Genomic DNA, 20474 nt, shown 5'->3' on the forward strand with positions numbered 1-20474 from the left:
ATGGATACAATGTGTGAAGTCCATTTCTGGTGTCCCACGCCGTGATATTGCTGGAATATTGCTAAAATCAATACTCACTCACATGTCATCTCTCTTTTTGGGGAACTATTTTATTCCGCGATATAGCTGGTTATTTGTATGTAGGTGTACAAGTATGGTTTTATAGTAGATAATAGAGTCAAATGTTATGTTAAAATAAAATGTTTTTTCATTCATTCATAGATAGATAGATAGATAGGTTTAATAGTAGATAATAGAGTCAAATGTTATGTTAGAATAAAATGTTTTTTCATTCATTCATAGATAGATAGATAGGTTTAATAGTAGATAATAGAGTCAAATGTTATGTTAGAATAAAATGTTTTTTCATTCATTCAGATTCTATTATCATATCAAGTGCAAACTGTCAATGCTAACCATTGGAGTGGCCAGTCTGGCAGCATCTTTTTGTGAAAATTTAACACTGGCACAGTAGAACTATGAATTGTTATGCTGTGATCTTGCACCATCAGTCGTGATCGTGGGTGATCGTGGGTTTTACTAAAGTGGCAAACGTCTGAGACCTGCATCACATCGGACTTTTCTCTCACATTGAGCTGGCATGCAATTTAATACTTGTAATACCGTTCAAAGCGGCGTTGACTATCTACATCAAAAAGTGCAACTTCGGAATGGAAAATAACTCTAAAAACGCGGAACCGGAACCAGAACCGAATTAAGCATGAAAAACAAAACGCGAAAAAACGTCAGGACGATGTTAAGGGTTGGTTGGTGATGAGAAACATGTTTTTGTATGTTGTCAAAAATTGATGCAGTCATCTGCTACCGACAAAACCACATCCGGTAGGATGGACAAATCAACGACATCACAGTGAAGGGTTTCATACAATGTTTTATATCATAGGGCGTATTATTGATACAATCTCCATTGCAACTATACAGTAATACTGCATTGGAGAACTAAATAAAAAGTATTCATACATGTGCAGTAAATCGTTCAAAGGATATTGCATAAGAGTTCCATCATTGAAGACGGTAATAAGAATGCGACTGATTAACGATAGTTTGTGTCGCCACATACACCCACCTTTGTTTAAGGGTAATCGATTCATAAGCCTACAGCCACTTTCGCCTGCAGTATTGTAGGTATCTTGCTATCTCTAGTAATCTTATGAGAGGTACTACTTTTCAAGTGTAGACCGTGAGGTTTTACAGTTGAAATGTAAGACCTAGATTTTACAGTTGAATTGGAAGACCTAGGTTTTACAGTTGAATTGTAAGACCTAGGTTTTACAGTTGAAATGTAAGACCTAGCTTTTACAGTTGAATTGTAAGACCTAGGTTTTACAGTTGAATCGTAAGACCTAGGTTTTACATTTAAATTGTAGAAACCACCTTTTAATATGCATCTACGGTTGATAATTGTTTCGGCATGAAAATTCCTTGAAATGAATCCTGCAACCTAACATATTATGTTTAGTATTGCAACGCAATGTTTCCCCACAAAACCACCGGGGCGGGTGATAAAAGGGTGTTCAATCTAATACACGTCATGACTTCAATTGTCTGCATGCTGCACGTGGTTTTCTCTCGCCCGCTGTCATTAAATTCGTATTATACCACGACTACTGTATTGTTACACAAGAAGGTATCCCGATGTGTTCTTATTCTTTCTGGTATTTCTTGCATTCAGACGGTTTATAAGATGGTTAAAACACTCCTCTTCGATTTGGTTGAAAATGTAAAACCTGCCCCATCTGTTTTAAGGATGAAGTCCATACTCGAAGACTGTTGCAGTAGACTTAACGAGTAACGCTTACATCCCTCACTAGCTAATAGTGAGTGAGTGAGTTGGGTTTAACGCCGCTTTTAACAGTATTCCAGTTATATCACGGCGTGTCAGCTTAATGTGGGAGGAAAGCCCGAAATGATGCAGGTCTCAGACGTTTACCACTTCGGTGAAACCCACGAGCACAGGAATGGTGCTGACAAACCAAGAAACATAATTGGGGCGAACCGGGATTCGAACCTACAATCATACACTAGCTAACAGGAATGAAGACAGTTTTTAACATGCTTATAATGCACCCAGGGATACTTTCATCACGTGACCTGTCCCACAAGGTTAATTATTACAAAGGTAAATAGCGAATAATAAAAGAGTTAGTTCATAAAACGAATATATAACCATCGTTTTCCTTGCTTTATCAAGCAAATGAGCTGCATTGAGGGCAATGGCAACAGTTGCAAATACTGTTTTGTCAACTACAGATATTTCTCTCTGATTATATATGTCTAAGTGACGTATGAATACACATTCATGTGTGTAGATGTCGTTCATCGTTCTTTCCTTGACAGCCTCTTACAGGTATACAGTCTTGATTTGACCGTCATCATGACAACTGTAGCATATGTTTATCACCCACGTGCTATTCATACTTTGTGGTCATCATATTCAGGATGTGCTTCGGGCTTCTCTTCATCCCCTAAGATTTCCTCTTCTCCGTCTTCCTTTCCTCCCTTTTGTGTGACCTTGGGCGTGATCAAGGTCATCACCATGATGATGACGACCTCCAGGATCTCTACCATGGAGACGATGCTAAAGCCCATGAACAGCCCGATCTGGCCTCCGATGTTTGCTGCAAATAGATATGTGTGTGAGCGTGGTTTAACGCCGCTTTGAACACTATCCCAATTATATTATGTTTGTTTGATTTGTTTAACGCCGCACTCAGCAATATTTCAGCTATATGACGGCGGTCTGTAAATAATAGAGTCTGGACCAGACAATCCAGTGATTGATATCATGAGCATCGATCTACGCAATTGGGATACGATGACATGCATCAACCAAATCAGCGAGCCTGACCACCCGATCCCGTTAGTCGCCTCTTACGACAAGCATAGTCGCCTTCTACGGCAAGCATGGGTTGCTGAAGACATATTCCAGTTATGTCACGGCGTGTCAGCTTGATGTGGGAGGAAAGACTGAAGTAATATAGGTCTTTGGCGTTCGCCTCGCCTATGGTGCTGACAAACCTAAGGGACGGAACTCTGCTTATGATTCTTTCCAGCACCATAAGTGGTAATCGCTCACCCGTGTCACTTTTGGTCGCCCACAATAACAGTGGGGGACACCACAAATAGACTTCACACATTGTACCCATGTCGGAAATTGAACCCGGGTCTTCAGCGTGACGAGCGAACGCTGTAACCACTAGGCCACCCGACCGCCCGATTTACAGTGACACACAGTTGTGTAACATTTGTACTGTTATAGCGGCGTTAAACCCAACTCACCATGTTAAAGATCCTATTAAAAATGTTAATTGCTTTAGGTGATAATTATAAGAAACCATATTTCATTTTTTTTATGAAACACCTAACATTGCCGTGTATGATAAATTAGCGACAAAACCCTTTCCATATCCAGTAGAAATATCTGCATAAAGCAGAGTCGATTCTACGATTCCGACTATATCATGAGCATGTGTTTTACGAATCACTATCAAATAGTAATGATACCAGGTGTTCGCGAAAAGGTAAACGCACTCTGTCCCATCGTCACAAACACATGCACGGGCAAGTCAATTGTTCAACTGAAAAGATTCGGGAACATATGGTACAAGTCACATAGAGAATTGCATCGGACATAATTTTTGTCATTGATGCGCCAAATTTGGAAATGTTCTCCACATGTCTACCATAAAGCAATTCCCCTGTGTGTCGAAGATGGTTCTCACCCAGTATGGTCTCCACAGAGTATACAGGTATCTGCTCGATCTCCAGCTTCAGCGGGCCCGACTGTAGGAAGGTCAGATGCACCATGGGAGCAGAGGCGTGGATTGAACTGTTAATAGTAATATTGACACCATTAAAGGGGAAGTGTACACGCAAAAATCACTTTCTTTCTTTTTCTAAACAAAACGCAATTTTAGAATTAATTAGTATCTCTGTTTGAAAATATACGCTCATTTTTTTCACAGTGAAAGTAGGAAGCTCACAATAGTGTGAAAATGCTATGCCGTTATGAGGCCTTCGTTTTTCGAGCTAAACAGGCCTGAGTTATCCCCCTTAGATTATGACGTAATTGGTGCCAATTCAACTGGGTCCCTGTCTATTCTCAACGCAAAAGATATCAAGTACCAGTTTGCGGTAAAACAACATGGCCTACGACACACTCCGGCGCAGTGGTGACTCAGCATAACACTATGCTGGCTGGCATCTGAGACGCTAGAATCACACACCTAGACCTACACCACGTGAAGCGGCTCTAACAAAGCATGATGACGTCATAATGTTTATCAATTGGCACCAATGACGTCATATTGCAAGGGGCATAAGCCATGGTGTTTTTGTTGTGGAAATAGAACACTTGGTAAATGTGAAAAATATAAATCGTTTTAATGCGAAAAATATGTTAATTAATTGTGATATTTTTATATTTTTGTCTATGACACTTCTAGGTTAACACTTTTAATGTGGAAAAAGTACAAGAAAAATAGGTTAATTTCCGTGTGAACTTGCCCTTTAAGCTTGTACTGTTTGTCGTCCCTATGCTACATATTCCCTACGCTACTGATATCGGGAGGATCGGGTGGTCAGGCTCGCTGACATGGTTCGTGCATGTCATCGTATCCCAACGGCGTGGATCGATGCTCATGATGTCAATCACTGGATTTTTTGGTCCAGGATCGATTATGTACAGACCGCCGTCATATAGCTGGAATATTGCTGAGTGCAGCGTTAAACAATAAACAGACAAACAAGCAAACAAACAAACAAACAAACGCATCATCGGACCCGACGGAATTCCACGGAAATGTGATAACTGCCAGGTCCTTTCGGAACTATTACACATCTTCGTTATATCAGAACCTCGACATTCGTGTGATGAATCAGTTTGAAACAACACATGGGAGTAGAATTGCTTCGTGCAGCACGTGTCTACATTGTGACAACGTTCATGGACCAAGAGTTTGATATCTTCTCTTGGCAAGCTCCAAGAGCTATTGAATATCGTTTACAAATTCTTAACTTTATGTCAAAGACATCAGTAAACATGTAAGGTATTAGCACTTTTAAAAAAGACACCACTTTTCGTGTGTTAAATTATGATAAAAAGCTAATTACGTTAGTGGGGCACACGATACATATGTCTCGTACTCCACACGTGTACACCGTGACGGACAGTCACACCGAGAGCTCTCGTTACCATAGAAATCTGAAACACCAATAGACAATATGGACAGACATCAACGAACCATGTGAGTGAGTGAGTGAGTGAGTATGGTTTTACGCCGCTTTTAGCAATATCCCAGCAATATCACGGCGGCGGACACCAGAAATGGGCTTCACACATTGTACCCATGTCGGGAATTGAACCCGTGGAGAGCGAACGCTTTAACCACTAGGCCATCCGACCGCCCCCATTGCACCATATGGAAAAAGATCCAGGCCTTCCACTTTCATTTCACAAATTTACATCATACATTTTGTATTTATTGTCAATGGTTGTACTTCATGATAAGCTGTAGAAAACATGTAAATTTATATGTTATAACAGTAAGCCCCGTGAATCGTACTAAGATACTGTAGTTAAGTACTCACCCTGTCCGCTGTTTTCCAAGCAGTGCGATGTCTGACTAGCTGAGCACAGATCCTCGCATCCTGCGTTATTAGACAAGGAGACAATTATACACAAGTTATCATAACACATGCTTGTTCCATGTATGCTTTGTAGTCCTGAACGTTGATGGATTATCAGCGTTTCTGATTGATTGATAACAAAGACAAACTCTAATTTCAACGTCCATCTATTAACATTGGCGATTGGTGCATTTGTGGTCTATCCGTAGAAAAGTCGGATCCTAATTGTTCAGCTACTATTCTGTAAGCAACCGTTTTGTCCGAAGCTATGACTCCGATACTGATACTGAAAATGAATGCAAAATTTCAACTGCACAATCGCTGTCCTCCCCCCAAAGTACCGGAATAGTTAATGCCCCGTGAAGATCTGGGTTTGAATAGGTCTTCAGCAACCCGTACTTGTCCTAAGAGGCGACTAACGAGATCGGGTGGTCAGGCTCGCTGACTTGGTTGACGCATGTCATCGTATCCCAATTACTTGGATCGAGGCTCATGATGTAAATCACTGGATTGTCTGGCCCACACCCGATTACTTACAGACCGCCGTCATATAGTTGAAATATTGCTGAGTGCGGCGTAAAACAAACAAACAAACAAACAAACAAACAAACCTCTATCCAAGTAGAATCTGCAGCCACACTGGGCCGACGTGTAGTTGACGAGACACTCTCGCTGGCACGCCTTCTGGCTGTAGTGCGGGTACCGGTACATGGACCACTGGTCAGCCTGCTGGTCAGGCAAGCACCTGCCCCCAAGCATGTCCTTATACGGCGGTCCCAGGGAGTGTCTCTATAGAGGAGCATATATAATTTCATTGATGGAATCAATCTATTTCTCCAAATCAAATTACAATCGTGTTAAAATGAAACAACGATATCACACAAAACAATAATTCATTCAGATTCGCTGTCTATAATTATCTACGTACTAAATTTAGGATTGGCTTAAGATCTTTGGAAATAGAGAAGTCATAAATCTCAGTGTGGCTTCTTAAAACTTATGATGACTCTTTTCCAGAAAATTTACAAGTTTAACTTCAAGAAGAAAAAGGTACGTCATCGACCTCCTTCCCTCAAACCTTCATAAAAATGGTGAGTGAGTGAGTTGGGTATAACGCCGCTTTTAACATTATTCCAGTTATATCATGGCGTGTCAGCTTAATGTGGGAGGAAAGCCCGAAGTGAAGCAGGCTCAGACGTTTACCAGTTCGGTGAAACCCACGAACCAATCTCATTAAAATCAGACCTTAGTTCTCGCTACCGCTAAACAAAGATCTGAAGACATCCCATAAGGGGTCACGCCAGAACGACCTTTCATCCGACCAATGACAGCGTCGCTTACCAGATCATGAAAGTAACAGTCGGAATGTGATTTCTTATCATACAACCTTGAAAACTTTAACACGGGGTATTTCCAACGATAGTTAACGACTGAATCCATACAATCTAGAACATCGATAAGCCATTCTAGAATGTTCATTTGTTCAGGTTTCAAATTTGTAATCGAGAATTTGTCAAAATATGTTTCGAAGCGTAGTCGCCAATTTGAAATTAGTGCCGTAAAGCACGAGAAAGCTGCCTTCTGATTGGTCATTCTATTAGTCGGTCAAAGTTTGCGCCAAAGTCTGACGTGACCTGTAATGGGATGTCCTCAGATCTTTGTTTAGCGGTAGCGAGAAATTAGGTCTGATTTTAATAAGATTGCCCACGAACACGGGTATGGTGCTGACAAACCTAGAAATATAATCGGGGCGAACCGGGATTCGAACCCACAGTAATAGGTTTCTGGCGTGCCGAAGGAACGCAACTCTGCACGCAACTTGCGGCGCCTTAGACGACTGGGCCACCCGTGCCCCCTCATAAAAATATCATTCAGATAGTAATATCTCAGAACGCATACACTGTAAACAATATTTTTAATTTATTGCAGTCAGACTTATTAATGCTTCTTTTAGCTACAACCGAGCTATATAACGGCTGTTGACACCAACAGCGAGCTTCAAATAGTACAATTATCGGATATAGTATGGGGAATACGATCTTCAATGTGTCAATTGTGAGCAAACGCTTCAACCGCTCAACGACATCAAGGCTCGTACATTCTCTGTAGAGTTCTCAATGGGTTGTCATAACTTGAACTGTGTTCAGTCCTTTTCATATACAAACATGTATACGGTAACGCTATTTCTCGGGCCATTATCCGAGGTCCACCATCAACTGCAACACGAAGAACATCATCCACCAGTATTTCATCAGCTGTCACGTGAAGCGCCCCCTCAATCACACGAGTCGTCAGAGCCGTGCCGGACGTCAAACGCCATGTTTGTTTACGTTCGTGAGTGATACATTCGTGACCAACTCGTGTTATTCCGGGACAAGCCGAATAGCGACTCGTGCCCCTCTCATGGCCATTTTTGCGACCGGGTTCCGTCTTAGGGCAAACGGGCATACCTAAAACAATTGTCAACTCGTTGCCTAATGGTTCATATATATTTCCCCATATATCATATATTTTAAATGCAATTTAAAGCACATCGGGATAGGCGGAATTATACAGTATGATTGAACACATTTAACTGTGTCTTGGGTATATTTTTAGATGCAAGACATATGTAAAATCGAAAATTATTTCTGAGGGATTTTTTGACGAAGAACTTGAAAGCATACGCGCATTTTGATTGGTTTGTCGTATTTTCGCACATAACATTCATCGATAGGGGGAAGAGTCTTCTTGTAGGTTAGGGAAAGGGGCGAGTGGTGACGAATGTGATTGATAATGCCGGTCGTTCGGCACATTATCATATTACAGATAGATAATTCTATCCCTTTGAACTATATTCTATCATGACACTGAAGACATCCTGATTCTGATTCGTTAAAAGGAGGTTTCTTTTCTGCTACAGAAACCCATTTTAAATATATTAAGCCTTTTCAGACAAAAAACGCGCATGAATACATCGATAGCCTACATATCGATTCATAAAAAAATTGCTGCCGATTGATCACCACTAGGAACTGTAAAACGTATCGATATTTCCTCTATTACAAGCTGGGTCTCTAATAAAAGGCGACTAACGGGATCGGGTGGTCAGGCTTGCTGACTTGTCTGGTCCAGACTCGATCATTTACAGGACGCCGTCGTAAAGCTGGAATATTGCTGCGGGCGGCAAATCGCTCAATCGCCGTCATAGAGCTGGAATATTGCTGCGTACGGCAAATCGCTCAATCGCCGTCATAAAGCTGGAATAGTGCTGCGTGTGGTAAATCGCTCAATCGCCGTCATAAAGCTTGAATATTGATGCGTGCGGAAAATCGCTCAATCGCCGTCATAAAGCCGGAATATTGCTGCGTGCGGTAAATCGCTCGATTGCCGTCATAAAGCTGGAATATTGCTGCGTGCGGCATTAAACAGGAATCAATACAATGTTGCAATACACTTAAAAAAAGAATGAGTTTACCGTAGTTTTTTCAAACTTCACGATGCAACTGGAGTTCGCTGGAATAAAGTGTGCCTCCTTGACGTCAGGGAAGGGATATTCGTTGTTTGGATGAAGGGCAATCTAAAAATAATAATTAATATGATGCTGTTTATCCTTTCTACCAAGAATCAGCAGTTCATTTCAGTTCATTTTCATTATATCATAGTACTACAATGTCGAGAGGCAGACATCACATTAGAACATGTTCCACAAATAAGAACTATTTTTAGCCCGATCAACAGATCAGTGTCCATTGCAATCTCATATAATCTCAGTGTACAGTTTCAGAAAGGCTGTGACCGCCTCCGTGGTCTTGTGGTAGAGCGTCCGCCCGGAGATCGGAAGGTCCAGGGTTCGATCCCGGGCCGCGTCATACAAAAAGACGTTAAAAGATGGTACTTGTTGTTACCCTGTCTGGCGCTCGGCATTAAGGGGCTAAAACAAGGACGGGTCGGCTCGGAGTCAGTATACTGTGTCTGAGTTGGGTATTCATGTTAAACAGCGGCATGGTATCTCAGTGAGCTAGCACTATAAATCGGCATCAGTCCGGACTAGTACAAGCAGCCACACACACACATACACGTGCATGCACGTCGCTATATAAGTGCAATAATCTTGGACGCGACGTTAAACCCAATTTCACCTCACCTCAGAAAGGCTGTTCATGGTCAACATCACGCTAGTAAACAATTCTATTAGATCTTTAGAATTAAATTATTACGATAGTGCCCCCTTTTATCCGGACAAGTGAGTGAGTAAGTCCGTTTTTGCGCCATTTTTGGCTATATTCCAGCTTATCCGGACGAAAAACGAAACAATTATCATACTAAATGTTCCGTTTGTGGGAAAAATGTGTCCAGTGTAAAAATGAATGTTATGGGTGTGTGTTAATGATAGACATAGATATTGACAGTAATTATGCAAAGTCTATATAACATGTTTGTGAATTGTATTTAGTTGAAGCATATATTTATGCGCATGACTTATTCTGACGAGCATGGGTACTGAATGACCTATTCCCTCCCGGACATCCGTCGTTGAAAAAAAAACCAAACAACTTGAAGTCTTTATTTAGCATTTGATTGTGGCTATTTTTGTGTCTGAAGCGAATTCGTTTGTCAGAGATAGCATTCTCCTTAAACGTTAATATTATTTTAAATCAAAACAAATCAACTGAGAGACGATAACGCGGATAAAACTAAACAGGATAGTTATGAAAAGTACACTTATGGACGATAGAAAATACATCAGCTGAGCTTATAGGGCATATGATATGTATTTAATAAGAGTGATCAAGGAATAATCAGCATTACCATAACGATCACATTCATACATACATTATGTATACAAGTGGCCACACTTCTAATGCATATAATGGCCGACGTCAACACACTGGATGTGACTGATATTGTGATAACAGTATGTATCGGCAACTCGTCAGTTGGATATAACCCAGCTGATTCATGGTGGAGATATTACGCTATTAAGCTAATCCACATATTAAGTCAGTCCAGTAAAGAGGAATGTCTCTGAAATCTTTTAATTAAGGACTTGGTTGGTTGGTTGGTTTGTTGTTTAACGCCGCACTCAGCAATATTCCAGCTATATGTCGGCGGTCTGTAAATAATCGAGTCTGGACCAGACAATCCAGTGATTGATATCATGAGCATCGATCCACGCAATTGGGATCGATGACATGCATCAACCAAGTCAGCGAGCCTGACCACCCGATCCCATTAGTCGCCTCTTACAACAAGCATAGTCGCCTTTTACGGCAAGAATGGGATTTTGAAGACCTATTCTACCCCGGATCTTCACGGGATTAATAAAGGACTATTCAGTTTATTGCAAAATTGAATTTAGGAAAAAATCGAGAAATAGCAGTTTATATGACCCCCGACGAGGTTGGTAATATGCTATCAACATTATGCCAGTCAAAAGATTGGGTATTTACAGGCCGTTCTCTTATGACTGGACTTGTGTTTATTACGGTGTAAGGGAAGATTCGCTCTCCCACTCTCTCTATGGCTTAACATGCACTACAATAGATCACGACACTAGTACTTATAACAATACACCGTCGGAAATCAGCTCCATCGGCCCTTTGTCAGATGGAGAAACAAGCCGAGTTGACCCGAGGTCGTCTAACGGTTGCAAGTGATGGTCTGATTGTCAATAAACATGGGCGATGTTATCAGGTATATTGATGTTTTGTGCTTTTCAACGTGTTTCTAAATTAAGAAAATTCAAGAAATTGAACTTTAGACCCAGCTAAGTGTTATCAAAGTTGTGGATAATGTAGTTTGAACACAATCTCATTAAAATCAGATCTTAGTTCCCGGTACCTCTAAACAAAGATCTGAGGACATCCCACGTCAGAAAGACCTTTCATCGGACCAATCAGAGTGTCGCTTACCAGATCGGGAAAGTGACCGTCGGAATGTGTTTTCTAACCATGCGAGTTCGAAAAGGTTCACACGGGGTATTCCAAACGACAGTTACACGGGCTGTACGACTGATTCCGTTAAAATCATCGTCTATCTCGCGCCTCAAAGGGATAAACATTTGAAACGGAAGAGACATTCCATAGTTCATGGAAGTACTGCCATACAATCTCGGCAGTCTATTAGACATTCCAGAATTTTTAAATTTTGAATCGCGAAACCTCAAAGCGTTGTCTTGAATTGAAGTCGCCGTAAAGCTCGAGAAAACTGCCTTACCTCAGTTTTTATTCCAATTCACCACAGTATAACCTTTTACCGCAGTGTTATTACATTTCAAGACAGTTTATAACATTAGCTTTCGGATTGGCTAAAGTCGACTTCTTGTTTGTCATTTCATTGGTCGGTCAAAGATCGCGAAAGGTCGTTCTGCCGTAACGGTAGCGAGCACTAAGATCTGATGTTAATTGAATTGGTTTGAACATTAAACATTTTACAATTGTTTTCGGTGTATGGCTCGTTGTTGAGAAAGTACCAACTTAAAATATTTGAAAAGTTGAAAAAACAATATATGTTTATATTACTTAAGATTGATTTCTACCTAACATGATGCGAGGCGAGTCAGTGCGGACAGCTCAGTGGCCTATGTAGACTAACACTCCTTCAAGTGCCAGGGTCCGCGTAACGCCTCGACTATGATCCTTGGTCTGTCGGCACAATACCCGTGCTCGTATGTTTAACCCAAAGAGTTTAACGAGTACGACATTATTCTTGGGGTTTAATTGTTCCACAGACATGGCCTAAACATAATACCCCTTGTATCGAAATCATCAATATCCCGCTATCTGATAGATTCATTTGACCCCGGCTGATAAAGACAGAGAATTCAAAAGGTGAACCCTTATTTAAAATATCCATGATCACTATTATTACACTGTCGCATGCCCAGCTAAATTATTTAAATATTAAGATGATTTAGATTTAAAACATCAGTTTATCGGATGTCCCCTGTATATGTTCAAGGCAGTTAGGGGGCGGTCGGGTAGCCAAGTGGTTAAAGCGTTCGCTCGTCACGCCGAAGACCCGGGTTCGATTCCCGACATGGGTACAATGTGTGAAGCCCATTTCTGGTGTCCCCCGCCGTGATATTGCTGGAATATTGCTAAAAGCGGCGTAAAACCATACTCACTCACTCAAGGCAGTTAGTTAGTTAGTTACCTGAATGCCATCCCTCTGGCCAATGCTGGAAACAGTACTGGTAAGTTCGATGATTACATGAAACGTCAAGGCCTGTCCGACGCTGCTGGAACCGTTTCGCGACGAATTTAAGGTTAAACACGATCCTTCAGTGGTTGTGGTGGGGAAGATAAGCTCATCGCATACTCCTTTGGACTGCAGCTTGTTCCAACCACATTTTATCAGCTTCATCCGCACGTTGTCCTGGCTGTGAGTTAGCAAACATTGGCCCTTTTGCGCTTCATCTGAACCACGCATGTGCAGACATCCATGTGCCGCAAGTGGTCCCGTTCGCAAGAGGTTGAAGACCGTGACGGCGTCGTTGTCGTCGTCGTCGTCGTTGTCTAAGAAGGAAAATGGACTGAGTGGAGGAGGGTCGCAAAATGTAACGGCAGGGAAGTCCGCCTCCTCGAACGGATGTTCCGCCATGTTGATGACAGTGGGATACCTGTAGTAGTCTGTCATTTGCACACTGACGACAATACTCAGAGATATGGCCAGGCCCAGAAGCAGAACCAACCAAATGAACCTGAATTCAAAAGATAACATAGAATAAATTTTTAAAACGTACAGGACATCATCACTTAGTCTTTAGGGTAGAATGTGTGCAGCCAACTCGTGGTATCCCCCGTCGTGAAACTGCTATAATTGTGTTTAAAGAGGCCCCAAACCCACCCAGTCTGTCAACTACCCCGTAAATCTCCGGAATAAAATTAGTATTTAGCAACCGATGCTTGTGGTAAGAGACGACTAACGGGATCGGGTACTCAGGTTCGCTTACTTTGTTGATGCATGCCGTATCCCAATTCTGTAATCGATGCTCATGTTGTCAATCACTGGATTGTCTGGTCCAGACTCGATTATTTACAGACGCCATCATATAGCTGTAATAGTCCTCATGTTGTCAGATGTCAGTACATTTAATTGCCTTGTTGGATTGTACATTTAATTGCCTTGTTGGTTTGTACATTTAATTGCCTTGTTGGATTGTACATTTAATTGCCTTGTTGGATTGTACATTTAATTGCCTTGTTGGATTGTACATTTAATTGCCTTGTTGGATAATACATTTAATTGCCTTGTTGGATTGTACATTTAATTGCCTTGTTGGGTTGTACATTTAATTGCCTTGTTGGATTGTAAATTTAACTGCCTTGTTGGTTTGTACATTAATTTGCCTTGTTGGATTGTACATTTAATTGCCTTGTTGGATTGTACATTTAATTGCCTTGTTGGATTGTACATTTAATTGCCTTGTTGGATAATACATTTAATTGCCTTGTTGGATTGTACATTTAATTGCCTTGTTTGGTTGTACATTTAATTGCCTTGTTGGATTGTACATTTAATTGCCTTGTTGGATTGTACATTTAATTGCCTTGTTGGATTGTACATTTAATTGCCTTGTTGGATTGTACATTGAATTGCCTTGTTGGATTGTACATTTAATTGCCTTGTTGGATAATACATTTACTTGCCTTGTTAGATTGTACATTTAATTGCCTTGTTGGATTGTACATTTAACTGCCTTGTTGGTTTGAACATTAATTTGCCTTGTTGGATAATACATTTAATTGCCTTGTTGGATTGTACATTTAATTGCCTTGTTGGATTGTACATTTAATTGCCTTGTTTGATTGTACATTTAATTGCCTTGTTTGATTGTACATTTAATTAACTTGTTGGATTGTACATTTAATTGCCTTGTTGGATTGTACATTTAATTGCCTCGTTGGGTTGTACATTTAATTGCCTTGATGGGTTGTACTTTTGACTGCCTTGTTGGATTTTACATTTAATTGCCTTGTTGGATTGTACATTTAATTGCCTCGTTGGGTTGTACATTTAATTGCCTTGATGGGTTGTACATTTGACTGCCTTGTTGGATTGTACATTTAATTGCCTTGTTGGATTGTACATTTAATTGCCTCGTTGGGTTGTACATTTAATTGCCTTGATGGGTTGTACATTTGACTGCCTTGTTGGGTTTTAATGTTAATAGCCTGGTTCGATAGTCACGGGGCCCTATTCTACATCGAGACTGAAGTGCTGCACGCAGAGTTCCCCTCTCTGTATGTGTGCGTGGGTGATTGGGTTTTTATCGGTAACAGTTTGAACAGTATTTCAGTGATATCACGGCGAACCAGCTTGATATCGGTTGAATACAGTAATGCAGGTCCTGGACATTTGTTTCTACCTAAATTGTAACAACGCCGTAAAACAAATTGTAAAGATAAATTGTAATAACTGCGGTGAATTGTAATATAAACTGTGACATATTGTTATAACACAAACTGCGATGAATTGAAATAAAAACTGTTGTGAATTATATTATAAAACATTTTTCATATAATTGTATGCAAGGAAACATACATGGAGATTAAACCCCCGAGCATAGGCACGGTGCTGACGAACCCCAAACTCAGTATGAGGGCGAATCTGTGATTCGCGCCAACGATCTTCTGATTCTGAACGTCAAAGGGACGGAACTCGGCACAGCGTATTGCCACGTTTAGATAACTTGGACACTGGTGACCCCTCTGCGAGTCTGTCTCACAGTCCCCGAACCATATTATTTCCCCTTCCCCTAGCCCTTAGTGTAATACTATAGCCCTAAATGAAGTAAGTCTAGATTTTTCCCAGGTTCTTCCCTCTCACTGGGGCCCCTTCTCAATTTAAATGGAGTTGTTTGTGTCTGTCAAACTTTCAGAGACTAAGCGTTAGTTAACCCCTCTGCATACCTCGTTTAATATGTCGTTGATATAAATGTGCTGTCAACTTCCATCTAAAACTATTCAGACATAAACTGAGTTTGAATCAGTTTGTATCCTCACGACCGCCTCCGTGGTCTGGTGGTAGAGCGTCCGCCCGGATAGCGGAAGGTCAGGGTTTCGATCTCCGGACGCGTCATACCAAAGATGTTAAAAGATGAAACTTGTTGTTGCCCTGCCTCGCGTTTGGCATTTAGGGGCTGAAACAAGGACTGTTCGGCTCGGAGTCAATATACTGTGTCTGAGTGGGGTATTCATGTTAAACTGCGGAATGGTATCTCAGTGGGCTGCATTAGTCCAGACTAGAACAAGCACACACACACACACACACACACACACACACACACACACACATGCACGTCGCTATATAAGTTCAATAATCTTGGACGCAACGTTAAACCTCATTTCACCTCACCTCACCTCACCTCACCTCACCTCACCTCACCTCACCTCGTATCCTCACCAGAGACTCAAGATCAATAATAATAATTCTTTTGTGTTGCAACGTGAACATTATAATCTGTAATCTGTATTGTAAATACCTCTTGTTTGTATTGCCTGGGTGGTAATTTAACTAAATATTCCAATATTATTGTTTTAAAATTGAAATAACTTTCCTGCTTTCAATTTGAATTATAGTGAGTGAGTAAGTGAGCATGGTTTTACGCCGCTTTTAGCAATATTCCAGCAATATCACGGCGGGGGACACCAGAAATGGGCTTCACACATTGTACCCATGTCGGGAATCGAACCCGGGTCTTCTGCGTGACGAGTGAACGCTTTAACCACTAGACTACCCGACCGCCCAAAAATGTGAATTTGAATTATAACTTCTGCAGCATTTTGGCAGGTTTGTCGATACAACAACATTTGAAGATAATGTCGATAGCGTCATAGCGAAATACGCCTTCGATTCCATGTAATTGGGTAAATGGTAATAAGCCCATTACCCACAGATGCTCTTGTTCCAATCACATCAATGTATTCACGTGTCTTGGAATAAAGGCTATTTTGTCCTATAAAGATTTGTTGATTCTTTTGACTCAAAGATCTTCAAAAATCATTACTGTTTTTTCCCCGCCATGATATGGATGTAATGCTGCTAAAAGCGACACACCATAAGACATGGTCATTGGAATTAGAAAAATCCCCCATACGTATTCGCATACGCCCAACTCCCCCATTTTACCATGTATTCACGCAATGCCTCACTGTTATTGTTTGGACAAAATTAACATGACTACGAAATAATAATAGATACCATAATGTGTGATCATAATCAATAAATAAAAAACAACATGGAATGAGTTGTTAGATTGTATGTATTTACCTTGAAATGTAAGATCACATTCTTCACTCGGACTGTCCTGATGTGAACACATCTGTCCCGATAACTTAGTACGACGGGTGTCTTAATACGCTCTCTACATTTAGGCCTTATTTCATCCAACAGTTTATTACAAATAGCTACGCGATAAATCGCAAAGAACAATGAAGAAAGAAGCATTGTATATTTCACGATAAAACATAATTTCTGGTGATTCGAAACTGGTGATTCGATGACGCCATATATTGGACGATGTTATTTTCGAGAGGGAAGTGTCTGGTAAGTTGTTCCCCATAGACGTAGCTCGGCAACGCAGATAAACGCAGTGCCCTCACAATTGCATCCAAAGGTGGGAGAGATATGACAATAGGTATTAGGAGAAAAGGGTACAGATAATCGACGTGAGTATTGTGAGATATGCGGGAAATACCAATCTTCGCCCACCTGTTCGTAAAATGGACTTGTCCGACATTTCCGAGGTCGGATTCTATTTATTTCTATCATTATTAAAATTTGCTGTGCCGATCATGTTCTATTCTCCCTGCAGTGTTTTATTTACGATGAACAACTCCCACTCGTCGTTTATTTTTTAAATAATTGTTCAGATTAAACCATACAAATGTCTTGGTTATTCTAAGTAAATGTCCTAGCGGTGGGGTAGGCAAGAGGTTAAAGTATTCACCACATCGAAGGCCCAGGTTTGATTCCCCCATGTGTGCAATGTGTGAACCCAAGCCTTGAGGGGGCACGGGTGGCCCAGTCGTCTAAGGCGCCGCGATTCGCTGTGTCCCTTGGGCACGCCAGAAACCTATGATTGTGGGTTCGAATCCCGGTTCGCCCCGATTATGTTTCTAGGTTTGTCAGCACTATACCCGTGCTCGTGGGTTTCACAGAAGTGTTAAACGTCTGAGACCTGCATCTCTTCGGGCTTTCCTCTCACATTAAGCTGACACGCCGTGATATAACTGTACATATAATACTGTTAGAAGCGGCGTTAAACCCAACTCACTCATTCACTCACCCTAGCCTTGGTGTTGCGGGACTTTTGCTATAAAACGGGTAGAATCACTTACTGACCATCTCAAACTAAATGTCCAAATCTGATGACCTCACCTCCGCTCGCAGGACGATGATGCATGCGTGTCATGAATTGAATTAGATAATACTTCTGGCTACTTCGTTCCGACTAGACCGCCTCCGTGGTCTACCGGTAGAGCGTCCGCCCGGAGAGCGGAAGGTCCGGGGTTCGATCCCCGACCGCGTCATACCAAAAGACGTTAAAAGATGGTACTTGTTGTTACCCTGTCTGGCGCTCGGCATTAAGGGGCTAATACAAGGACTGGTCGGCTCGGAGTCAGTTTACTGTGTCTGAGTGGGGTATTCATGTTAAACTGCGGCATGGTATCTCAGTGAGCTAGCACTATAAATCGGCATCAGTCCGGACGAGTACAAGCAGCCACACAAACACACATGTACATGCACGTCGCTATATAAGCGCAATAATCTTGGACGCGACGTTTAACCCCATTTCACCTCACCTCGTTCCGACAAGTAAAAGTACAGTTCTTAGTTGCTGTACTCAGGCTATGGACATGAACATATATATTCCTTTGTAAGCTGAATGTCAAAATCAAAGTAACTAACCTCTGCACGCGGGACAAACAAGCCTTGCTGTTGTGTATTCTAGAATCAATAATGAGATTTAACCCCGTTCATGGCTGTTAAGATTATAGCAGCTCTTTTGATAATCATGAATTTCAACATGGCACATTATATACACGTTCTCCATGCTGAATGTCCAAATCAGTCCCTCACCTTTGCCCGCAGTACTTAGTAGCTCCAACAGTTTGCGGGATTCCATGCACTGTAGCTCTCTGAGCATAATCCTTAAAAACATGCCCAACAACGTGGCTCTTCCCATCGCCTTGCTTCTTGGCGGCCATTTTGATTTTGACGATAGGCCTCGTGTATCTGATGGACTCATCTGCGATGACATTATTCAACACGAAAAGTGTCTGTGTTACTCATGGATAGAACGACATGTAAATGTCATATGATTAAATGCCATAACAGATCAATAGGATTTCCTGTCATAAGCCTTGTGATAAAAACTCTTACATATCGGACCATGAGGAATTTAAATTTGTTGCCACAAGCTCATCAAGCATTATCATATCTGCTGTGTAACGGGGTAACGTACGTACATTTCACGAATCAGCGCCCTTTGACACGAAACAGTATTTAGGAATATATCATAGGTTAATAATGCGCAAGAATCCCAACGTTGCTGTTAGATAATTACATCCTTGATTTCACACGGGACGCTACTGTCTCGACACAGTTAGGGCCTTGATGTAAGCACGTGATGTGTAATTACCATAGGGAGATGTTGATGGCAATTAACATAAGTAATTAACGTGACTAGTCTGTGCAATTAACTCGTCTGTATTGAGACAATCCGTGCCAAGTGTGCTATTATGGCGACGAATGTATTTTAACGAGGCTCAAATTAATTTGAAATGGCGTACTTTGCTTGCTTGTGTGTGTGGCCTGAAATTTGAGGGGGAAAAAACAATACTAAACTATAATTGTTCAGGACCCATGTAAGCTATTGTTCAGGACCCATGTAAGCTATTGTTTTCGTCCTTGTTCACTATTCTTCACGATCCTTGTTAACCACTATTGAAGATCCTTGTTCACTACCGGCCAGGTCCTTCGTACATTACTGTACCATACTTGCATATGAATATTCAAGACCTTTGAACTCTTTTGTTCATGACTATTAATTGGTCACAGGTGTAAAATGTAAATTAAGTGGTTTCTGATCAAGAAGTATTTGAACAACTGTTGTATACATAGAGAATCTCACCCTCGTGTCTTTTGATATCAAATATATCAAAACGAGTTGATAAAAGTGGAAAAATTCCGAGGCTTGCCGAGGATTTTTGCCACTTTTATCAACGAGTGTTGATATATTTGATATCAAAAGACACGAGGGTGAGATTTTATTTATCATCCAACATCATTCTTCCAACTTTTTCAATTTGTAGACAATAATTAGCAGTGTCTTCAGTGTAAAAAGTAGTTCTAACAGTTTCAGTAGCAGAGCCATTAGTGATGTCATTTGATTGTGACGTCATGGTAACCTGTGACGTCACAATGGTCTTCAAAGCATTGTGATGTAATTTCATTGCAGCGATATCTACAGTGTAGATATCGCTTGATCTCATTCAAGCGATATCTCCTGTGGGAGCCAGTTTTGGATGATAAATAAATATTTTACACCGGTTGTGAAATAAGTGTACACGAAACATTCGTGGACACAAGAATACCACGACCATCATCAACGCACTTGAGGCTACATTTGTGTGGGGGCGGTCGGGTAGCCAAGTAGTTAAAGCGTTCGCTCGTCACGCCGGAGACCCGGGTTCGATTCCCGACATGGGTACAATGTGCGAAGCCCATTTCTGGTGTCCCCCGTCGTGATATTGCTGGAATATTGCTAAACGCGGCGTAAAACCATACTCACTCACTACATTTGTGTGGTGTTGTAACTGTTTGCGTTTATAATT

The 20474-nt window shown here is 41.2% G+C and overlaps 1 protein-coding gene across 1 annotated transcript; it reads right to left on the bottom strand.

Moving 5' to 3' along the window:
- Window positions 1–872: 872 nt before the first annotated feature.
- On the bottom strand, window positions 873–18931 carry LOC124133850 (acid-sensing ion channel 1-like). Its single transcript, XM_046498433.2, has 8 exons — window positions 18718–18931; window positions 12787–13333; window positions 9107–9208; window positions 6261–6438; window positions 5611–5670; window positions 5134–5224; window positions 3744–3850; window positions 873–2639 (listed from the first exon to the last, which is right to left on the bottom strand). Exons 1-8 carry the CDS (start codon window positions 18843–18845, stop codon window positions 2434–2436), a joined length of 1419 nt encoding a protein of 472 aa, XP_046354389.2. The 5' UTR covers window positions 18846–18931; the 3' UTR covers window positions 873–2433.
- Window positions 18932–20474: the final 1543 nt, after the last annotated feature.

The sequence above is a fragment of the Haliotis rufescens genome, unplaced genomic scaffold (assembly GCF_023055435.1).
Source record: "Haliotis rufescens isolate VD_foot unplaced genomic scaffold, xgHalRufe1.0.p SCAF_16, whole genome shotgun sequence".
Classification (NCBI taxonomy): domain Eukaryota; kingdom Metazoa; phylum Mollusca; class Gastropoda; order Lepetellida; family Haliotidae; genus Haliotis; species Haliotis rufescens.